This window comes from Bombina bombina, chromosome 5 (genome assembly GCF_027579735.1).
Source record: "Bombina bombina isolate aBomBom1 chromosome 5, aBomBom1.pri, whole genome shotgun sequence".
Lineage (NCBI taxonomy): Eukaryota > Metazoa > Chordata > Amphibia > Anura > Bombinatoridae > Bombina > Bombina bombina.
The window spans coordinates 1,063,847,270-1,063,869,159 of record NC_069503.1 but is presented as its reverse complement, the minus strand read 5'-3'; the positions used below and the strand labels follow the sequence as shown (position 1 = coordinate 1,063,869,159).

The 21,890-nt window shown below is 37.8% G+C and overlaps 1 protein-coding gene across 1 annotated transcript in view; it reads right to left on the bottom strand.

The window, feature by feature from the left end:
• FER1L6 (fer-1 like family member 6) overlaps positions 1-21,890 on the bottom strand; it is a 335,220-nt gene that overhangs the window by 151,619 nt on the left and 161,711 nt on the right. Inside the window, exons 19-20 of the mRNA XM_053715940.1 lie at positions 12,197-12,321; positions 1,196-1,330 (exon numbers count right to left, since the gene is read on the bottom strand). Coding sequence (XP_053571915.1) covers positions 1,196-1,330; positions 12,197-12,321 — 260 coding nt within the window. The remainder of the gene's footprint in view (positions 1-1,195; positions 1,331-12,196; positions 12,322-21,890) is intronic.

Genomic DNA, 21,890 nt, shown 5'->3' with positions numbered 1-21,890 from the left:
ATGAAGTCATCTTTTGTGAACCACTCAAACAGCACAAATATAGAATAACCTAAATATACAGACACCCATTTTAATATTACACTAAATAGCAGTAATATATCTTAGATCATGCTTAAAGGGACAATAACCAAATGTTGAAGAACTTGATAGGGACGCAGCAGAGCTGTAAAAAGCTGACTAGAAAATATCACCTTAACATATGTATGTAAAAAAGGAAGATATTTTACACCCTAAGCAGTCAGTCAGGATGCTTGTCCCAGGACTCGCCAGGGAGTGTGCATCAGGCACAGTACATTTTCCTATTCATTTTAAGTAAATTCTATGAAGTCTCATGAGATTTCAATGCAATCTCATGAGATCACAGCAAAGTATTACCTCAGTTTTTTTCAACTTGCAGCTGGACAGCAGCTGAAGTATAACCGGTAATGGACCTTCACAACAGTTGGCCCTGGTGCAAATTATTTTTGGGGAACCAAAAAGGTAACTCATTAGCAATATTAATAATTTACATGCTGCTCTATATAATGATTTAGAGGATAGATAAGCAGTAACTTTCACTAATTAAAGGCCCCCTGCCTTAGGATTGTACACATGCTGCACACACCTATGTATAGACTGACTGCTATGGGTCCCCCAAGCCCTTGTGCCACTGCAGCTACACCAGTTCCTCCCCTAAGTATAACTTTTTACACAGCACTTACTCTGGTAAGCTGAACATTTTTTTGAGGCAAAATATCTTCCTTTTTTACATGTCCAGGTGATATTTTCTAGTCAGCTTTTTACAGTTATGCTGCATCACTTTCAAATGATTTGGCACATGAGTATTATGTCCCTTTAAATCTATTTTGTAAAAATGAGTATATGTGAAATCTTTCAGAAATTCTTTATAAAAATAAGAACATTGTTGATTCTGTTAATCTCTGACAATCTGAGATGTGCAAATTAAAAATGTTACTTGAGGTACCTGTCTCATAATCACTCTCCAAATCTATTAAGCCCAGAACCTCAACTGTTATGTTAATATGTAAATGTAGGTTTCATGTATTCATTGCAACCAGGGTGCAAACTATCTACAATAATGTTGATGGTTTATAAATAAAGGGAAATGTTACAATGGACATATGTATGAGCACAAAACAATATGGAAGCCTGTGTAAATAATGTGGTTTCTGAAGCATATTAACCAGTTCCTCACCAAAGCATCATCATCATAAAGTTCTATCACAATATTTGGAGGGTCATCAGCTATATCTTTCAGTTCCCCATAAAGGTTGATGATATTAAATAGCAGCATTTGGTTCCAAGTGGGGGAGAGTGTCTGAGAAATAATCTAAAGAAAAAAAAAGACAAAGGGAAAAAAATGAAGTAGTAAAAGAATACATAGAAATTATCAAACCCTCCCCTACATTTGTTTCAGATCTCTGCCACAACGATCTGTCATAATGCTTACTATTTGATACGCTGCTAGCATTTTGTATGTTTCATTTCCTGTATTGATATGCACATTACTCATGCTGTCAGTTATTAGTGTGTTTCCTAGCACTTTTTATATAGGTGTATATCACCAGCATTTAATGTGCCTTGCATTTGACTTACTGGCGCCGATTTACTAAAGTGCGGACAGACAAGATACGATGTAGCATATAGGATCGGGTGGATTGAAGACCACAGCCTCAGAGGCAGAGGACCAATTATGGAGCAGCGGTCTTTAAACCGCTGCTTCATAACTACGCAATCCTGAAGGCTCACGCTGAAACAGGAGCATCAAGCTCCATTTGTATCAACATATTTTATAAACACCTATTGCTTGTATTGATACCTTGAAATTTTTGAATCGTTAAAATTTTGCTCAAACAAGAGATCCTGCAATAATAATATATGGTGATAAGTGAGCCCCACATTGTTTGATCTCACTGACAGACATATATTTACATTCCTTGTGTCTGTTATAGATTGTTAGTCATTTTAATTTGGGAATAGATATTTTGTATATATGATTTTATAGTGCTGATTACTTTGTGTGTTTTATATATATATATATATATATATATATATATATATATACATACACACATACACACACATGTATATACATATAGAATGGATGAATTAAAGTCTATCTAAAATATTGTTTCCATTCCTGATCGGATTAGACGAATTGGAAACTTTACCATTACTTTAGCTTTGTCTTGAAAATGACACATTCAGCACTGCTATCACTCTAAGGGGCCCATTTATCAAGCTCCGTAAAGCTTGTGGGCTCGTGTTTCTGGCGAGTCTTCAGACTCGTCAGAAACAGCAGTTATGAAGCAGCGGTCACAAAGACTGCTGCTCCATAACCCTGTCTGCCTGCTCTGAGCAGGCGGACAGGAATTGCCGGAATTCAACCCGATCGAGTACGATCCGGTCGATTGACACCCCCTGCTGGCGGCCTGCAGGGGGCGGCGTTGTACCAGCAGCTCTTGTGAGCTGCTGGTGCAATGCTGAATACGGAGAACGTATTGCTCTCCGCATTCAGCGAGGTCTTGCGGACCTGATCCGCACTGTCGGATAAGGTCCGCAAGACCTTTAGTTAATAGGCCTCTAAATGTAATATATATTAAACATAGTAATTTAAGTAATTTCCACTTTGACTACATGCTATCTGAGGAGATTCTCCTCTTTCCAATAAGGGAAGGAAAGGGTACAGGGATTTATTTTTAGCTGAAAGAGAGACATGGCTGTTCCTGGATGTTTACAATTTACTGTCTTTTTATGGGTTAAGAAATTACTATTTTGACATAAACTATGTGCCAAGGAAAGTGGAAACTATCTTCTTTTATTTTAAAGATTACTTTGTCCATCTATGCTGTGCCCCCTTTTGAATCATTACCTCTTCCTTAATGATCATGGAGCTAGTACTTAAACTGTATCAATCTCAGCAGCTATGCATGGAGAGATAGACTGTCAAATCTGGCTGATTTCACCACTCAAGCACAATTCATACATTTTGCAAGAGCAGCAAGGTTCATGAGAATGATAAATCGAACATTTTATCAGATCTGTAGTAGTTGTTTAAAGAATCATAGGTTTAAAATAAGCAGCAAGTTGTGAGCAAAGAAGACTTAAAGGGACATAATACTCATATGCTAAATCACTTGAAACTGATGCAGTATAACTGTAAAAAGCTGACAGGAAAATATCACCTGAGCATCTCTATGTAAAAAAGGAAGATATTTTACCTCACAATTTCTTCAGCTCAGCAGAGTAAGTTCTGTGTAAAAAGTTATACTCAGCTGCTCCCAGCTGCAGGTAAAAAAATTAAAAAAAATGAAGAAATGAACAGCAGCCAATCAGCATCAGCAGTGCTGAGGTCATGAACTCTTACTGTGATCTCATGAGATTTGACTTAACTCTCATGAGATTTCATAGTAAACTTCCTTTACCTGATTGGTGAAATAATATGAGAGTGCACGATGCTAGTCCCTTCAGTTGTCCCAGGACAAACACACTAAAATGCTGCTTAGAAATCCTTTACAATGGGAGGTGGCTACTGAGGAACTTTTGAGGTAAAATATCTTTCTTTTTTACATAGAGATGTTCAGGTGATATTTTCTAATCAGCTTTTTACAGCTATGCTGCATCACTTTCAAGTGTTTAAACATTTGGGTATTATGGCCCTTTAAAGGGACAGTAAAGCCAAAATTAAGCAGTTATGAGTCTGATAGAACATGCAATTTTAAACAACTTTCCATTTGACTTGAATTATCAATTTTCTTTAGCTCTCTTGGTACCCTTTATTAAAGAGTAATCTTAGGTGAGATTAGGAGAGTGCATTGATATTTAGCCATCTGGCAGCAGTTTTTGCAACAAAGTTTATAGCAATGCTATATATAGTTGCAAACTCTGCTGCCACAGAGTGTCTTTAGTATTCTATGGCAGCAGTGTTTGGAACAATGTTTAAACAGTGTTATACATAGTTACAAACACTGCTGCCAGATGGTTAAGGACACATTCATGCTCCTGAGCTCACCTAGGGATAATCTTTAACAAAAGGTACCAAGAGAATTAAGCAAAATTGATAATATAATTAAATTGGAAAGTTGTTTAAAATGGAATGTTCTATCAGGATCACAAATGTTTGATTTTGACTTTACTGTCTCTTTAAGTGAAAAAAAAAAACAACAAAAAACAATATCCCTTACACTTTAACTCCTTAATGACCAAGGACATGCTATGTACGTCCTCAAAAAAACAAAACAGTTAAGGACCATGGATGTACATAGCACCTCCTCTGTTAAACTGAGCACTGGAAGCGGTTGTGATCGTTTCCAGCCGCTCTCAGGGTATTGCAGCGATATTGAGGCATCGTGCAATACCCTTTAGGCAGTAACCGATGCAGAGAGGGCCAGTGATAGTGCAGATTGTTGGTGACGTCGGAGGGCTTGGAGGGAGGTGGGTGGGCGGCCCATCGCTGGAGGAGAGTGGGAAACGGTCATGAAGGGGGGCGGGAGCAGGTGGGACCGCTGCACCACACTACAGTATGGCAGAGAGTGCGAAGGAGAGAGGGGGGAAGGAGGAGAGGGGGATCCTATGTGGGATCGGTGTATGGAAAGGGATCTGGGGGGAGGGGGTATGCTAATGAGGTGGGAGCAGCTACACTATGGAAAATAGTTTTTTGTTGTTTTTTAAAAACAAAATGACACTAATTTAGAGCAAACTAAGAACTGGCAGACAGCTGCCAGTACCTAAGATGGCGGCAAATAGGTAGAGGGGGAGGGTTAGAGAGCTGTTTGGGGGGGCTCAGGGAGGTTGAGATCCTACACTGCAGAAAATATATAATTTGTATATTTTTGTACTGGCAGACTTTCTGCCAGTACTTAAGATGGGGGTGACCCTTGGGGGGTGGGGGAGGGAAGAGAGCTGTTTGAGAGGGGTCAGGGAAGGATCAGGGGGTGGGATGTGTCAAGTGGGAGACTGATATGTACACTAAAGCTAAAATTAACCCTACAAGCTACCTAATTAACCCTTTCACTGTTGGGCATACTACAAGTGTGGTGTGCAGCGGCATTTAGCGGCATATAATTACCAAAAAACAGAAAGAAAGAAAGAAAGAAAGCCATATATGTCTGCTATTTCTGAACAAAGGGGATCCCAGAGAAGCATTTACAACAATTTGTGCCATAATTGCACAAGCTGTTTGTAAATAATTTCAGAGAGAAACCTAAAGTTAGTGAAAAAGTTAACAATTTATTTTATTTGATCGCATTTGGCGGTTAAATGGTGGCATGAAATATACAAAAAAATGGGCCTAGATCAATACTTTGGGGCCTATTTAACAAGGTGCGGACGTACATGATTCAATTTTGCGGATCATGTCCGCTGCACATCGATAAATGGCGACAGCATACGCTGTCGGCATTTATCATTGCACCAGTAGTTCTTGTGAACTTCTGGTGCAATGCCACCCCTGCAGATTCGCGGCCAATCGGCCGCTAGCAGGGGCTGTCAATCAACCCGATCATATTGGATCGGGTTGATTTCTTGCAAGTTCTGTCCGCCTCCTCAGAGCAGGCGGACAGTTTATGGAGCAGCGGTCTTTAGAAACACGGGGCTTCAAGCTCCATATGGAGCTTGATAAATATGCCCCTTATGTACTAAAATATATATATATACACATGTGAAGGGTTATTCAGGGATTCCTGACAGATATCAGTGCTACAATATAACTGTTGCTAATATTGAAAAAAGCAAAGAACATGTAAACATTGAGTATTTCTAAACTCAGGACAATATTTAAAAACTATTTAGCATGGGTGTTTTGTAGTGGTTGTAGATGTGTAACAGATTTTGGGGGTCAAAGTTAGAAAAAGTGTGGGTTTTTTTTCAATGTTTTCATCATATTAATTTTTTTTAATAGTAAATTATAAGATATGATGAAAATAATGGTATCTTTAGAAAGTCCATTTATTGGCGAGAAAAAACGCTATATAATGTTTGTGGGTACAGTAAATGAGTAAGAGGACAATTACAGCTAAACACAAACACTGCAGAAATGTAAAAATAGCCTTGGTCCTTAACGGTAAGAAATTTGAAAAATGGTCCGGTCATTAAGGGGTTAAAGGGACATTAATCTGCTGAACACTCCTACAAAAGAATGGTTACCACTCACGATGTTACTGTATTTTCTCTTGTTCCTACCGCTCTCCCATTTTTATACTTTAAAGGGACATGAAACCCAAAAACATTTTTTTTATGTTTCAAGCAGAGCATACAGTTTAAAAAAAAGTTTCCAATTTACTTATATTGTCAAATTTGCTTCATTCATATTTTAGACTTTGTTGAAGAGATATCTAGATAGGTAGTGTGCACATGTCTGGATCACTACATGGCAGGAAATAGTGCTGCTATCTAGTGCTCTTGATAATGTATTACATTGTTGCAAAACTGCTACCATATAGTGCTGCAGACATGTGCACACTCATGAGCTTACCTTCCTGCTTTTCAACAAAGGATAACAAGACAACTAACAAAATTTGATAATAGAAGTAAATTTGAAAGTTGTTTAAATTTGTATGTCCTTTCTGAATAACAAAAGAAAAAAGCGTGCACACTTACAGATCAGTGATACTGATGGCTTTTTTACAACTGTAATTTACTTGGGGTTAGTGTGCAGGATACAACATTTGAGCTTTACATTTTTGCATTTTTATGCAGTTTTAAAGTTACAAAACATTTATGTAAAAACCAAAAAGTGACAGTAATACAGAATGATGTCACTGCTTTTAATATGTCAGGATCCTGCTCGGTATAATATAACCTAACCGGAAGCACATTATACAGTTGTCAAAAATCCAGCAAAATTACAATAGTCAATATTTTACTGACATGGGCCCAGTTTACAAGTGGAACGGTAAAGATAGCGCATCTTTATATTATAAGTCTATGGTAAAACAGATTTAACAGAGAAAGTTTATCCTTTCTGACATTGCTTTAGCTTTAGATTGAAAAAAAATGTTTTTAAAGAAGGGTTTTAAAGAAAGATGGGAAGGGTTCCAAAGTGTGTTTATATATATATATATATATATATATATATATATATATATATTTATATTTATACAGTATATATATACAGGGAGTGCAGAATTATTAGTCAAATGAGTATTTTGACCACATCATCCTCTTTATGCATGTTGTCTTACTCCAAGCTGTATAGGCTCGAAAGCCTACTACCAATTAAGCATATTAGGTGATGTGCATCTCTGTAATGAGAAGGGGTGTGGTCTAATGACATCAACACCCTATATCAGGTGTGCATAATTATTAGGCAACTTCCTTTCCTTTGGCAAAATGGGTCAAAAGAAGGACTTGACAGGCTCAGAAAAGTCAAAAATAGTGAGATATCTTGCAGAGGGATGCAGCACTCTTAAAATTGCAAAGCTTCTGAAGCGTGATCATCGAAAATCAAGCGTTTCATTCAAAATAGTCAACAGGGTCGCAAGAAGCGTGTGGAAAAACCAAGGCGCAAAATAACTGCCCATGAACTGAGAAAAGTCAAGCGTGCAGCTGCCAAGATGCCCCTTGCCACCAGTTTGGCCATATTTCAGAGCTGCAACATCACTGGAGTGCCCAAAAGCACAAGGTGTGCAATACTCAGAGACATGGCCAAGGTAAGAAAGGCTGAAAGACGACCACTACTGAACAAGACACACAAGCTGAAACGTCAAGACTGGGCCAAGAAATATCTCAAGACTGATTTTTCTAAGGTTTTATGGACTGATGAAATGAGAGTGAGTCTTGATGGGCCAGATGGATGGGCCCGTGGCTGGATTGGTAAAGGGCAGAGAGCTCCAGTCCGACTCAGACGCCAGCAAGGTGGAGGTGGAGTACTGGTTTGGGCTGGTATCATCAAAGATGAGCTTGTGGGGCCTTTTCGGGTTGAGGATGGAGTCAAGCTCAACTCCCAGTCCTACTGCCAGTTTCTGGAAGACACCTTCTTCAAGCAGTGGTACAGGAAGAAGTCTGCATCCTTCAAGAAAAACATGATTTTCATGCAGGACAATGCTCCATCACACGCGTCCAAGTACTCCACAGCGTGGCTGGCAAGAAAGGGTATAAAAGAAGAAAATCTAATGACATGGCCTCCTTGTTCACCTGATCTGAACCCCATTAAGAACCTGTGGTCCATCATCAAATGTGAGATTTACAAGGAGGGAAAACAGTACACCTCTCTGAACAGTGTCTGGGAGGCTGTGGTTGCTGCTGCACGCAATGCTGATGGTGAACAGATCAAAACACTGACAGAATCCATGGATGGCAGGCTTTTGAGTGTCCTTGCAAAGAAAGGTGGCTATATTGGTCACTGATTTGTTTTTGTTTTGTTTTTGAATGTCAGAAATGTATATTTGTGAATGTTGAGATGTTATATTGGTTTCACTGGTAAAAATAAATAATTGAAATGGGTATATATTTGTTTTTTGTTAAGTTGCCTAATAATTATGCACAGTAATAGTCACCTGCACACACAGATATCCCCCTAAAATAGCTAAAACTAAAAACAAACTAAAAACTACTTCCAAAAATATTCAGCTTTGATATTAATGAGTTTTTTGGGTTCATTGAGAACATGGTTGTTGTTCAATAATAAAATTAATCCTCAAAAATACAACTTGCCTAATAATTCTGCACTCCCTGTATATGTATACAGTCATGCGAAAAAGTGTGTTTTATATATAATTATACAGTATATATATATGTATACAGTCATGCGAAAAAGTGTGTTTTATATATATATATATATATATATATATATATATATATATATATATATATATATATATATATATATATATATATACATACAGGGAGTGCAGAATTATTAGGCAAGTTGTATTTTTGAGGATTAATTTTATTATTGAACAACAACCATGTTCTCAATGAACCCAAAAAACTCATTAATATCAAAGCTGAATAGTTTTGGAAGTAGTTTTTAGTTTGTTTTTAGTTATAGCTATTTTAGGGGGATATCTGTGAGTGCAGGTGACTATTACTGTGCATAATTATTAGGCAACTTAACAAAAAACAAATATATACCCATTTCAAATATTAATTTTTACCAGTGAAACCAATATAACATCTCAACATTCACAAATATACATTTCTGACATTCAAAAACAAAACAAAAACAAATCAGTGACCAATATAGCCACCTTTCTTTGCAAGGACACTCAAAAGCCTGCCATCCATGGATTCTGTCAGTGTTTTGATCTGTTCACCATCAACATTGCGTGCAGCAGCAACCACAGCCTCCCAGACACTGTTCAGAGAGGTGTACTGTTTTCCCTCCTTGTAAATCTCACATTTGATGATGGACCACAGGTTCTCAATGGGGTTCAGATCAGGTGAACAAGGAGGCCATGTCATTAGATTTTCTTCTTTTATACCCTTTCTTGCCAGCCACGCTGTGGAGTACTTGGACGCGTGTGATGGAGCATTGTCCTGCATGAAAATCATGCTTTTCTTGAAGGATGCAGACTTCTTCCTGTACCACTGCTTGAAGAAGGTGTCTTCCAGAAACTGGCAGTAGGACTGGGAGTTGAGCTTGACTCCATCCTCAACCCGAAAAGCGCCACAAGCTCATCTTTGATGATACCAGCCCAAACCAGTACTCCACCTCCACCTTGCTGGCGTCTGAGTCGGACTGGAGCTCTCTGCCCTTTACCAATCCAGACACGGGCCCATCCATCTGGCCCATCAAGACTCACTCTCATTTCATCAGTCCATAAAACCTTAGAAAAATCAGTCTTGAGATATTTCTTGGCCCAGTCTTGACGTTTCAGCTTGTGTGTCTTGTTCAGGGGTGGTCGTCTTTCAGCCTTTCTTACCTTGGCCATGTCTCTGAGTATTGCACACCTTGTGCTTTTGGGCACTCCAGTGATGTTGCAGCTCTGAAATATGGCCAAACTGGTGGCAAGTGGCATCTTGGCAGCTGCACGCTTGACTTTTCTCAGTTCATGGGCAGTTATTTTGCGCCTTGGTTTTTCCACACGCTTCTTGCGAACCTGTTGACTATTTTGAATGAAACGCTTGATTGTTCGATGATCATGCTTCAGAAGCTTTGCAATTTTAAGAGTGCTGCATCCCTCTGCAAGATATCTCACTATTTTTGACTTTTCTGAGCCTGTCAAGTCCTTCTTTTGACCCATTTTGCCAAAGGAAAGCAAGTTGCCTAATAATTATGCACACCTGATATAGGGTGTTGATGTCATTAGACCACACCCCTTCTCATTACAGAGATGCACATCACCTAATATGCTTATTTGGTAGTAGGCTTTCAAGCCTATACAGCTTGGAGTAAGACAACATGCATAAAGAGGATGATGTGGTCAAAATACTCATTTGCCTAATAATTCTGCACTCCCTGTATATATATATATATATATATATATATATATATATATACACACAGTCATGCTAAAAAGAAAGTACACCCTTTTTGAATTCTATGGTTTCACGTATCAGGACATAATAACAATCATCTGGTCCTTAGCAGGTCTTAAAATGAGGTAAATACAACCTTTGATGAACAACAACACATGGCATATTACACTGTGTCATGCAGGGGTCAAGTCCTATAAAAAAAAGTGTGGGAACTCACCAAGACTTCCAGCCCCTCTCACAATTAATATTATTTTATATATACACACTTACACACACTGTATTTATATGTATATAATCTATACACTTAATGAAAGCAAATTAAATCCAATGAAGATTTGAATGGTTGCCTTTGGGCCTGAGGATCCTAAAAAATAAGACTTGAACAAGTAACATCAAATATAATATTAATAGGTTTTTTCTACCTACATTATTAATTTATTGTGTTTTTTATGTAATAAACAAGTCTAGGCATGTGTATTCGAGTCATTCGAATGAGGAAGATTTTGGCTGCAAAATCAAAATCTTGGCTGCAAAATCAAGATCTTAGTGTGTTGCACTTTCACAAAAAGAAATCTGGCTTTCAAAATAGCTGAATGCCGCTGGTGCCGCCACCTTCCCTATTCATCAGCTACCGAATGACCAGAATACAAATGTCTAAACAAAACCCTTGTATATAGTTTCTTAAAGAGACAGTCAATTCCACATGTTTTATTGTTTGAAAAAATAGATAACGCATTTAATGACTACCCAATCCCCAGCTTTGCATAACCAACACAGTTATATTAATATACTTTATCGAAATCTCTATATCTTTGCCTGTCTGCAAGCCCCTGCTGGCCACCTTCATCTCAGTGCATTTTATAAGTTTTTCAGAGCAAGACAGAGCTAGTTAATGTGTGCCATATAGATAACACTGTGCTCACTACTGTGGAGTTACAAATGAGACCGCACTGATTGGCTAAAAGGCAAGTTGTAAACAGCCCTGAGATAAGAGGACATTCTGCAGAGGCTTAGATACAAGGTAATCCTAGAGGTAAAAAGTATATTAATATAACAGTGTTGGGTAATAAAGGGATTATATATCTTTTTTTAAAATCACAATTTTAGAATAGACTGTCCCTTTAAGGCCTGATTTCCTGATGGAATTGTTTCTGGCCTCAAATCTCAGATAATGATCTATTAGACCCTAATATTAATATCCCTCCCAGAAAATACACTTAAAGGGCTAGATTACAAAAATAATAGCACTATTGTGCTTCTTTTTTACTCTCATATTACAAATCCAAAAGGATTTGGTAAAACCTGAGCGCTAGTTTGGGGGCGAGCTAACATCTGCATGTTGTGCAGCAGAAAAGCGCTGAATCCCTCACATAATACACTTGGGGTGTCCAGTAAAATCCATTTTAGATATTACTCAAATGCTAAGCCAATTGTGAACGAATAAAATATAAAAAGAATAAAAATGTATTAAGACATTTAGCATGCAGTTAAAGTTTATAGGTAAGTCTATTTTAAAGCTGCTTTTAACATTATTATATCAATTCATCATTCTGTGCTCAGCTTTATTAATGTTGGCTTAACAGCTGTGAGTGCACAGTTTAATTTATCATTGAAAAATAATTGGCATAAGCTTGAAATGACATATTTCATGCTTTTACATTTACAATACTTTTACTGAATGGCTTTGTCTCAGCAAAGCATTACAAGAAGCATTAGCAATCTCACCATTGTATTTCCAACAACGAACTTCATCGATCATATTATGTCATTTATTTACCTTTGTGGTTTGGCAGTGTGAGATAAATGTCACTTTTGCAAAAGGATCAGAGAGCCCAGAACTGTCTGCAGCTATAAGTCCCCGAGCCTGATACATGTGCGCACGTAACTGGAAGGCGTGTTGGGCTGTAAAAAAAAATAAAAAAATAGTTTGCTAAAACATTAAGACAATTAGCATACAGTGTAAATAAGCCAAGATTTAAAGAAGCCAAAAAAAGTTTCACAAAAGCATAACGTCCCTCAATAAAAGTACATTCACATCCTAATCTCCCTTCTGTAATATATAGCATAAACTCAGTTAAATAACTATACTTTATCACTCTTCACATGAACAGAAAATGTGCCAAGTAATCAGGTTTAACATCAATAGAAAAGTCTGTTGGGTGGGAGACAACTAGCTATGGTCTCAGGTAAAGGGACACTATGCTCAAAAAATGCTACCATTGACATTGAAAGGTAGCATATAAACATAGTCATTAGCAGAATGTATGTATTAACCAATAAGCATTAGTAGGAAGGTACCTCTAAAACAATGAGCATTAGTAGGGAGATACCTATAAACCAATGAGCATTAGTAGGAAGGTACCTATAAACCAATGAGCATTAGTAGGAAGGTACCTATAAACCAATGAGCATTAGTAGGAAGGTACCTATAAACCAATGAGCATTAGTAGGAAGGTAACTATAAACCAATGAGCATTAGTAGGAAGGTACGTGTAAACCAATGAGCATTAGTAGGAAGGTACCTGTAAACCAATGAGCATTAGTAGGAAGGTACCTGTAAACCAATGAGCATTAGTAGGAAGGTACCTATAAACCAATGAGCATTAGTAGAAAGTACCTTTCCATTTTTCATAAGTGAAAAATTTCTTAAGTGCAATGTCCTTTAGTGGACATTCTATGCTTTGCTCAGGTCCATTTTGGCTTCTTATACTGTGTCTGCTCTTTTTCAGAAGAAAGAAACCACAGAGGGATTTTTTTAATTTCAAAGTAACAGTTGTGTTTAGAAAATGCTCCCATTTCATGCTGGTAAGTGGAAAAACTATTGTATTTCCAATGTAATAGTTTTGGTAAGATTCCATATTATCTCACAATGAAGTTGCTTTATTTTCCCTCTTTTTACTGTCATTTATCTTTGAAAATTGTGAGTTTTCCAATTCTGAAAATTAGGAACTGCTGCCTTCACAAGCTTTATCTGTCCCTAGTTGGCCTCTGAAGAGATAGTAAGATAAGAAACCGTAAAACAATTTGGGCCAGATTACGAGTTGATCACATAATATCGCTTACACAAAAAGCGATATTCAGAGCTTGAGAAAGGAGGTGGGGCCTCTGAAACATTGCTCCACACTGTGTCTCCAAGGAGCAGGGTCGGCTCCAGAATGAATGAAATGGGGGGGCATTTTGTTCTTCACGAGGGGGCACACATTTAAAAAGCATGTATGAGAGTCAAAATAAGAGCAGACCTACTGTGGCAGTCCAGGGGTTACATTTATCAGATCTCTGGCTGTGCAGGAGTTAGATTTGTTTATATTTCTGGAAGTGCAGCGGTTACATGTGTCATATCTCAAGGAGTATAGGGGTTACATTTATAAGATGTCTGGCAATGCCGCAGCAGTTACATTTACCAGATTTATGGCAGTGCAGGGGTTACATTTGTCATATCTCAGGAATGTCTCCCACATATGACACAGCCAGTGAACACTGTTTGCATGTGTAGCTCTACCAATGACCCTACTAATGATTAAATAAGCTTTTACGTGACAATAAGTTTGAGTGCCAAGCAGTACATTACTTGTACAGATATTATTAATGATATTTACTAGCACACACACAGTATATACAGTATGTATATACACACACATTATATATATATATATATATATATATATATATATACACACTATACACACACACACACACACATATACACTCACATATATATATATATATATGCACACGCACACACAATTTGCTTCTTTATCTGTGGCTGCCAGGATATAAAGCACAATAGGGAAGGGATACTACTCTCACACACACATTGGTTATACGGCTGTGTTTTCACAAAATTACTTCTGCCTTCCCTCTCACTGACTGTTAGCTTCTCCCAGCACTTCCTGCTGAGGTCTGATGATGTCATCATCTCACTGCAGCTCAGTAGTAATTGGGCTAGCAGGAGGAGGGGCATTGCAAGCCCTAGGTTAACTGTGAGAGCACCAGCAGGGAAATGCAACTTTATTTGTTATCTGGTTGTAAATAGAGGAGAGTAAAGAGATTAGCTGGGCCCTCCAGTGGCGGATCTCCAGGGTCCAGTGGCTGCAAATGGTTGATGCGACATTTGGGACCCTGGACGTTCCGTCACTTTTAAAATGTAAAAAAAAAAAAATAATAATATTTTTTTTTTAAATCACTTCTTTTGCCCTGGGGGGCACAGCATTCCATTTGGGGGGGCATTGCCCCAAATGCCCCCCCCTTAGAGCCGACCCTGCCAAGGAGCCCATAGTATTGGGTATAGCCCAGGAATTACAGACCACAGAATGGTATATATAAGTAAACAAGAAGACTGTTGCTGTTATATGCGGTTGACACCCGGTTGTAACTATACCGCTCTCTACAAGACTTATCAGTTCTCTTTTATGCCACGTCGGAAGAGGAATTTTTTTTGGATCTACTAGTCTCATCATATGGTGTAAGTACTAAAATGCACCATATTTTGAAGTATTTTTTTCATTTGTTCCAGACCAACTGCATTTATCTACTGATCACAGCGTTGTTCTTGGGACGCCATTACTATTCCTATTGGTGGTTTCTAAGGACTTTTTATGTTTTTGTATATAAGCATGCTGAATATATGATTTGTTATTTTTAATGTTGTTATTTTTAATGTTTTTGATGTATATATATTTTTACTAGTTCTGCAGTGTACTGTTTAGCTTCTCTACTTTATATTGTTAATATCCAAAATAGACTACCGCTATTTAAAAAAGTCTATATTCTTTATTACAAGTTAGGTGCAATGCAAATGCGACCTCTCATTCGCATTGCACGGAAGCATTGCACGCACAAGAGCGTGCTTCCATAGGCTCGTTCTCAACCTAGCGCAGCGAAGGGGGTAAATTGCTCAGCGATGGGCAGCAAACTGAAATATTTATGTATATGAATAAATATTTATGTGTTAATATGTGTATTTTCACATATTAACACATAAATATATATGTAAATAAGCATATACCTATATATTTACAGGTAACTCAAAGTTCCCATAGACCACTATGTAAAGGCAATTTTCCATTTTGTTCTAACACCCCTCAGCCGCCATTTTTAGCCCTTTATAACTGTCTTTTGCAGGTACTTTATTAAAAAATAAAGATGCTACCATTTTTATTGTGTTTTAATAAAGATTACTATATTGAAATTTAGGGGCAATTGAGGGACTTTTAGAAAATTAACCAGAGATCTTGATACCAAGTTGCTTAAAGGGACAGTCTACACCAGAATTTTTATTGTTTTAAAAGATAGATAATCCCTTTATTACCCATTCCCCAGTTCTGCATAACCAACACAGTTATATTAATATACTTTTAACCTCTGTGATTATCTTGTATCTAAGCCTCTGCAAACTGCCCCTTTATTTCAGTTCTTTTGACCGACTTGCAGTTTAGCCAATCAGTGCCTGCTCCCAGATAACTTCACGTGCACGAGCACAGTTTTATCTATATGAAACACGTGAAGTAGTAACACCCTCTAGTGGTGAAAAACTGTTAAGATGCATTCTAAAAAGAGGTGGCCTTCAAGGTCTAAGAAATTAGCATATGAACCTCCTAGGTTAAGCTTTCAACTAAGAATACCAAGAGAACAAAGCAAAATTGGTGATAATAGTAAATTGGAAAATTGTTTAAAATTACAAGCTCTATCTGAATCATGAAAGTTTATTTTGGCCTAGACTGTCCCTTTAAGTGGTTGATAAAGTTGCTGCATCAATATAATTATTCAACATCTATTGACAGAATTAAAAAAACAAAACTATAAAGGAATCTTTATTGCATCTGAGCTAGAGAACTACTTAGATATTTATTTTCGCACCATAATCTTTAAACTGCTTTTCTTTTTTTGTATTTATGTAAGAACATAAATTCTGGCATAATCATAACTTTTTGATCATTTCATTTTCCTAGTTTTTAAAAAAGATATGCTACAAATAAAAAATGTTCTTAAAGAAACACTAAAGTCAAAATTAAACTTTCATGTTTCAGATAGAGCACACAAATGTCCAATTCACATCCATTAACAAAATATGCACAATCTTTTTATATATGCATACTTTTGTGGAACCATCTCCTATTGAGTGTGTGCAAGATTCTCAGAATATATGTACATGCATTTTGTGATTGGCTGATGGCTTTCACATGTGGGAAGGAAATAAAACTAACTTTAAAATTTCTCATGTGAAAGTGAAACAAAGTGCATTGTCTATTTAGTATACATTTATTGATTCTGCTATTCTAATGTGTTTAGTGGTCCTTTAACTACTTAGAAGCAACAAAATACTCATGGTTTATGTTTACAGTTGCTGATAATTAATTATTGGTGAACATCAAGAGTAAATTTTTCATTTTTAATGCTTAAAATGGTGGTAAATCCTAGGATTCACCAGTGCTATAAATAAAGGGGACTTTCAGTCATAAAGTATAAAACAATTAATGTTGAAAGTACCTTTATTTGCCTGTGAGTTTATGCCGAGCTGAGCACCTCTGCCCGCCCACGGCAAAATGCTAATTTGGATAAGAGGTGACGTTTCCACCTCTAAGCCTATAGCCGTGCTAGCCATATGGCTTAGGGGTCTATCAAGCTCCGAATGGAGCTTGATGCCCCGTGTTTCTGGCGAGTCTTCAGACTCGCCAGAAACAGCAGTTATGAAGCAGCGGTCACAAAGACCGCTGCTCCATAACCTGTCTGCCTGGTCTGAGCAGGCGGACAAACATCGCCGGAAATCAACCCGATTTAGTACGATTGGGTTGATTGACACCCCCCTCCTGGCGGCCGATTGGCCGCGAGTCTGCAGGGGGTGGCGTTGCCCCAGCAGCTCTTGTGAGCTGCTGGTGCAATGCTGAATACGGAGAGCGTATTGCTCTCCGTATTTAGCGAGGTCTGGTGGACCTGATCCACACTGTCGGATCAGGTCCACCAGACCTTGATAAATAGAGGCCATAATGTCGAACAGCTAGCATGGCTATTGAATAAGAGGTGGAAACGTCACCTCATTAAAAAAAATAGTGTTTTTGTCGTTGGCGGCCTGAGGCGCTCAGCATAAACTCACAGACAAATAAAGGTACTTTCAGCATGAAGTTTTTTTTACTGAAAGTCCCCTTAAAAGACGCTAGGATTTACCATAACTTTAATGTCCGGTGTCAGTTTACAAGTCCCAATTTTCTTGCATGTCCACAAACATCGGCCATGGTTTAGTATTATTGGCTCATGTTGAAATCAAAGGGAACCATTAATTGATCATTTGCACTGTGCTGACACTGCACAGATTATTGTTTTACCCCTGCCAAACTTTACTCAATGCTTGTATCTCACAAAAGGAACTATGGGGCAAAATAGTGAGAAACCTTAGAAAGCAAATATTACAAATATCGTGGTTTTGTATTCCGTTGTACAGTGTCAAAGTAAAATAATAATTTACGTGTGTAAAATGTACTTTTTGTACTATAAAATCTTCCTGAAAATTGTTAAACATTCTGAAAGTCATTTTTTATATATGCAATAAGGCATGATGGGTAAACTGTGCATATTTGCCGAATGATTATGGGTACATTACAAGTGGAGTACAAAATAATACTAGCGCTATTGTGCATTAACATCACTCAAGCAAAATCAATAGAGCTTATATTTTTGCAATCATATTACAAGCCCAAAATTGTTTTTAATTGTTCAAGCATTAGTCTAGGGTGTGTTAGCATTTTCATGTCAAATAGAGCAGGTAAGTAAGTTTTTCTATGGCGAATTTCTGTTACTTTAAGAAGATAGTGACACAATGATGGAGATATTTTAATTGCAGTTATTAAAAAAAGCATTTTTGAGACTTCTGATTTTTGTAAAAACAAGACAGAATGGTAAACGGTTAAATTCTGATCACAATGACCCTATTGACAATAGAAATACCATTTAAAAAGATGAAAGTACTGTAAATTACAATGATGAAATGGAAGTATGAAGGGATATGATATCTTTTAAGACCGGATTGCTAAACGCCATTTCTAGATGTTGCGGTTAGGATTTCCATTTTCTAGGATTCCATATAGATCTCATTAGCGCTATAAGATATCATGCATATTTCTTTTCATATATAATAGAATGCTGAAATCCTTGTCTTTAAAAAAATAGCTATTACTGTCTCATTTTCCCTTTATCATTTTGGTAAAAATATGTATTTAAGAGTCTGCACCAATTTGTACAATTTATATTAAATTAAATTTGTAACTGAATCAGGGGGCCCAGCTTCAGCAAAAAAAATGTAAAAATGTTTTCAAAATAAAACGTTGACCTGCCGCTGCCTGCACTGATATCATGTGAGTGTGACGTGATGCTTCACTAGTGTCTCTGTCTCTGACTACAGGGGTTAGTGTTTCTGTTTTACCCATTGGTAACTTCCATCATGATCCCTGACTCTGAGCCTGACTGACTGTAATTGGCTTTGGTGGTTGGCTACTCGGCTAGTGGTGATGAGTCAGTGTGAGGCATTGTGGCAGGCTGCCAGTCTGATTAAATTGAACCAGTAACTGGAGTAGTGGACTGGACAGGTGTCAGGTGGTCAGTAGTGCAATGGCCGCAACCGATGAGGCTGAGCATTTTAGGGGAGTATCAGGGCCGAACCATCTCACAGACTGTATCACTTCACAGTCACACATTACATATAGTACTGGCTGGGGGGGTAGTAGGGACCTAATTTACTACAAGATGCTTTTTTTTCCCTGCTACCATTAGATTTTCATATTTAGTAACAGAACACTATAATGGTTTTAATTATATTTGAATGGTCCAACTGCATACTACATTTGTGACAATGCCTGTGAGTATCAGTACTGTAAGTTTTGTATTTATTTATTTTGATAAAATTATGTTGAATGTATAAAAAGTTATTTTACCAAGAAAACAAACTGCTATAAATTGGGTTGACAACTGTGCATCATGCATGGGAATTGTGGCCAATCAAGTGGTTAAATAATTTGCAATAAAAGGGTTAAATGTTGCCGTCTCTGTGATACTATTAATGCTGTAAAATACTAACTTGGTAACATAGAACAACCCACCAGGCCAGGAAGTCATGGCTCATAGAATTACAATTCTTGTTCCTCTCTCTTTGATTTAGGTTCCTTTGATATTTGATGTATATTTAATTTAATAATAATTTCTCCTGTTAAGTGTGATCAGTCCACGGGTCATCATTACTTCTGGGATATTGCTCCTCCCCAACAGGAAGTGCAAGAGGATTCACCCAGCAGAGCTGCCATATAGCTCCTCCCCTCTACGTCACCCTCAGTCATTCTCTTGCACCCAACGACTAGATAGGATGTGTGAGAGGACTATGGTGATTATACTTAGTTTTATACCTTCAATCAAAAGTTTGTTATTTTATAATAGCACCGGAGTGTGTTATTCCTTCTCTGGTAGAATTTGAAGAAGAATCTACCTGAGTTTTTACTATGATTTTAGCCGGCGTAGTTAAGATCATATTGCTGTTTCTCGGCCATCTGAGGAGAGGTAAACTTCAGATCAGGGGACAGCGGGCAGATTAATCTGCAAAGAGGTATGTAGCAGCTTATTATTTTCTGACAATGGAATTGATGAGAAAATTCTGCCATACCGATATAATGTAAACTCAGCCTTAAATGCAGTAGCAGCAACTGGTATCAGGCTGTCATGTATGTATATTTTACACTTCAGTATTCTGGGGAATGGCACTTCACTGGAATTATACTGTGTGCATAAGACTTTAGCCTAATTTGCAGGGACTAGCAACAGGCTTTTTAATAACACTTAATTTATGTTAAACGTTTTTTGCTGGCATGTAAAATCGTTTCATTTCTGAGGTACTGGGTGAATAAAATATTTTGGGCACTATTTTTTTCCACTTGGCAGTTGTTTTATTTAATTTATGACAGTTTACTGATCTCTCTCACTGTTGTGTGTGAGGGGGAGGGGCCGTTTTTGGCGCTTTTGCTACGCATCAAAAAATTCAGTCAGAAGCTCACTGTACTTCCTGCATGATCCGGTTCATCTCTACAGAACTCAGGGGTCTTCAAAACTAGTTTTGAGGGAGGTAATCACTCACAGCAGAGCTGTGAGATTGTAGTTGACTGTGATAAAAAACGTTTATTTCTGTAACTTTTTTTTCTGCTATCAGGGTTAGTTATCCTTTGCTAATGGGAACAAGCCTTTGCTAAAATTGTGTTTTTTACAAAGATTTGATGCTATAACCTTTCAGTTTATTAACTTTCAACTGTCATAACTCTTTCTGTGCTTCTTATAGGCACAGTACGTTTTCTTATTATAATAAATTACTTGAAAAGTATTTCCAAGTTGCTAGTTTATTTGCTAGTGTGTTAAACATGTCTGATTCAGAGGAAGACATCTGTGCTATATGTGCTAATGCCAAAGTGGAGCCCAATAGAAATTTATGTACTAACTGCATTGATGCTACTTTAAATAAGAGTCAATCTGTACAAATTGAACACATTTCACCAAACAACGAGGGGAGAGTTATGCCGACTAACTCACCTCACGTGTCAGTACCTGCATCTCCCGCTCGGGAGGTGCGTGATATTGTGGCGCCGAGTACATCTGGGCGGCCATTACAAATCACATTACAGGATATGGCTACTGTTATGACTGAAGTTTTGGCTAAATTACCAGAACTAAGAGGTAAGCGTGATCACTCTGGGATGAGAACAGAGTGCGCTGATAATGTTAGGGCCATGTCAGATACTGCGTCACAACTTGCAGAACATGAGGACGGAGAGCTTCATTCTGCGGCTGACGGTTCTGATCCAAACAGATTGGATTCAGATATTTCAAATTTTAAATTAAAGCTGGAAAACCTCCGTGTATTACTAGGGGAGGTGTTAGCGGCTCTGAATGATTGTAACACAGTTGCAATACCAGAGAAAATGTGTAGGTTGGATAAATATTTTGCGGTACCGTCGAGTACTGACGTTTTTCCTATACCTAAGAGACTTACTGAAATTGTTACTAAGGAGTGGGATAGACCCGGTGTGCTGTTCTCACCCCCTCCGATATTTAGAAAGATGTTTCCAATAGACACCACCACACGGGACTTATGGCAAACGGTCCCTAAGGTGGAGGGAGCAGTTTCTACTTTAGCTAAGCGTACCACTATCCCGGTGGAGGATAGCTGTGCCTTTTCAGATCCAATGGATAAAAAGTTAGAGGGTTACCTTAAGAAAATGTTTGTTCAACAAGGTTTTATATTGCAACCCCTTGCATGCATTGCGCCTGTCACGGCTGCAGCAGCATTTTGGTTTGAGTCTCTGGAAGAGACACTTGAATCAGCTCCATTAGATGAGATTACACACAAGCTTAAAGCTCTTAAGTTAGCTAACTCATTTATTTCAGATGCCGTAGTACATTTAACTAAGCTTACGGCTAAGAATTCCGGATTCGCCATTCAGGCGCGC